A 1,864-nucleotide genomic window follows, 5' to 3' on the forward strand; every position below is an offset into this window, starting at 1 on the left:
ATATTGAAACGTATACAGAATGCTCAATTAAGCCCAATCCTACATTAAATTAGAACAACAAAGATAATATGTAATAGTAGTAATAATAATAATAATAATAATTGTTATCGTAATTATTAACGTTATCTATGTATAAAATATATATAAAATCATCTACTGTAATTATATATATAGGGTTTATTTATATACGTATAAGTTAATGTGTTCAACGCAGTTATATTCTGACACGTGACCACTATTAAACCACTACCGGTTCATTAGCCTGTTAGGTTAGAGGATGTGACGCGTCATCGGCCGACCAATCGGAGTGCCCGCAGCTCGTGCACTAAAGCTGATGCGACGTTTTGTGGCTGCATTATTTAGGCTGGCTATCGTGTGTGTCAATGATATGCACATGGAGATGGGTGGATGGTTACTGGTAATATAAAACAAATTCTTTCAATGTATGGCCCCCATTCGACTGCGCGACTGTTTTTCAGGCCCAAATGTGGTGTCGATTAGTAAATTCGCGATAAAGTACATAGCTACCTATAGCTTTAATATTGCCACTCGGCCGAAAACGGCCGAAATACTATTTTTCAGCTACTGAAATTCAATTCTTAAGTATAGGATCCTATGGAAAATTTAATAGTGGTCTGTTCTCTTCTTGCACATATGAATCAGCGCACACATCTCCCGGTAGATGCCGCAGCTTACACCTACAGGTTACTATGACGACGCCATGCATCAACATGCCTCAGTCGGCGCCGGATGACCAAGGATCGCCGATGCCGTGGCGACGACCCGGTCGCCTTCCATGAAAGTCATGTGGTCTCCCGCTACCCTGTGCACTGTCACCACTCCGTCGCACACCTATAAACCAGCGGCAGACACTCAATGAAACGTTTGCTGAACTCAGACAGATAACTTAGAGAGGGGGACAGGAAGAGAAAGGGAGAGAGAGAAAGGGAGAGAGAGCGAGAGGGGGGGGGAAGAGGGAGAGACAGCAAAAGTGAGAAGTGATGGGTGAATCAAAAAAGAATTCAAAGAGATGTTGAACAGAGTAGCAGACGCGAGTTAAACTAGTTGACAGCACAACATTTGTAGGTGACTCACTTTGTGTAAACCATAATCTTCTCCACGTCCCTCGCTCCACTCGTGTCCATGCTCCGTCCGGATCAGTGTGATGTTGCCATGGTAATGGTCATCCACCTGGTAACGGTCAGCGATGATCAGCTTCTTGTAGTACGACCACGCAGCTTCCTCCAGGCCGCTCCACTCGTGGAAGAGACCGGTCTGTAGGAGCACCTCGGTAGCGTAAGCTACCCGCGATTCCTGCGAGTCTGCCGCCAGCAGTTCACCGTGCACCTACAGCGGGAGAGAGAATAAGGCACTAGCGATGGCAGGGGGCAGTCTAACCGCGGTGCCTGCAGCTGTGAAGCGGAGGCCCGGACCGTCTCTACGAGACGCGGACGCGCTATGCTAACCCACATACGATTCAATCAGCTTCCCACTCAATGCACTGAAGTAGAGAAAGTAGAACTACTGGATGCCAAGGATCTCATTGCACGTCGACAACTGGAAAGTTTAGTATATAATATAATATAATAACTGATTGCTTGTTTCTTGCCTATTACTTACTGCTACTTAATTGGTTAATACTTATTGCTTGATACTTATTGTCTACTGGTTCTTGAATAATACCATGAATAGGCCTACTATCATAAAAATTTATAATACTTGTTTAAAAAATATCCCCTTACGGTTTAAAATTTCCCCTTATGAGTAACTATATATATATACATATATATCAGAAGTAGATAATACTGCTATCTACTTCTTATATATATATATATATATATATATATATATATATATATATATA

At 42.5% G+C, this 1,864-nt stretch overlaps 1 protein-coding gene across 1 annotated transcript in view; it reads right to left on the reverse strand.

The window, feature by feature from the left end:
- Positions 1-643: 643 nt before the first annotated feature.
- Positions 644-1,864, reverse strand: part of LOC106809172 (fatty acid synthase-like) — a 3,809-nt gene continuing 2,588 nt past the window's right edge. Inside the window, exons 3-4 of the mRNA XM_014812158.1 lie at positions 1,096-1,347; positions 644-852 (exon numbers count right to left, since the gene is read on the reverse strand). Coding sequence (XP_014667644.1) covers positions 727-852; positions 1,096-1,347 — 378 coding nt within the window. The 3' untranslated portion in view covers positions 644-726. The remainder of the gene's footprint in view (positions 853-1,095; positions 1,348-1,864) is intronic.

The sequence above is a fragment of the Priapulus caudatus genome, unplaced genomic scaffold, assembly GCF_000485595.1.
Source record: "Priapulus caudatus unplaced genomic scaffold, Priapulus_caudatus-5.0.1 Scaffold333, whole genome shotgun sequence".
Taxonomy (NCBI): domain Eukaryota; kingdom Metazoa; phylum Priapulida; class Priapulimorpha; order Priapulimorphida; family Priapulidae; genus Priapulus; species Priapulus caudatus.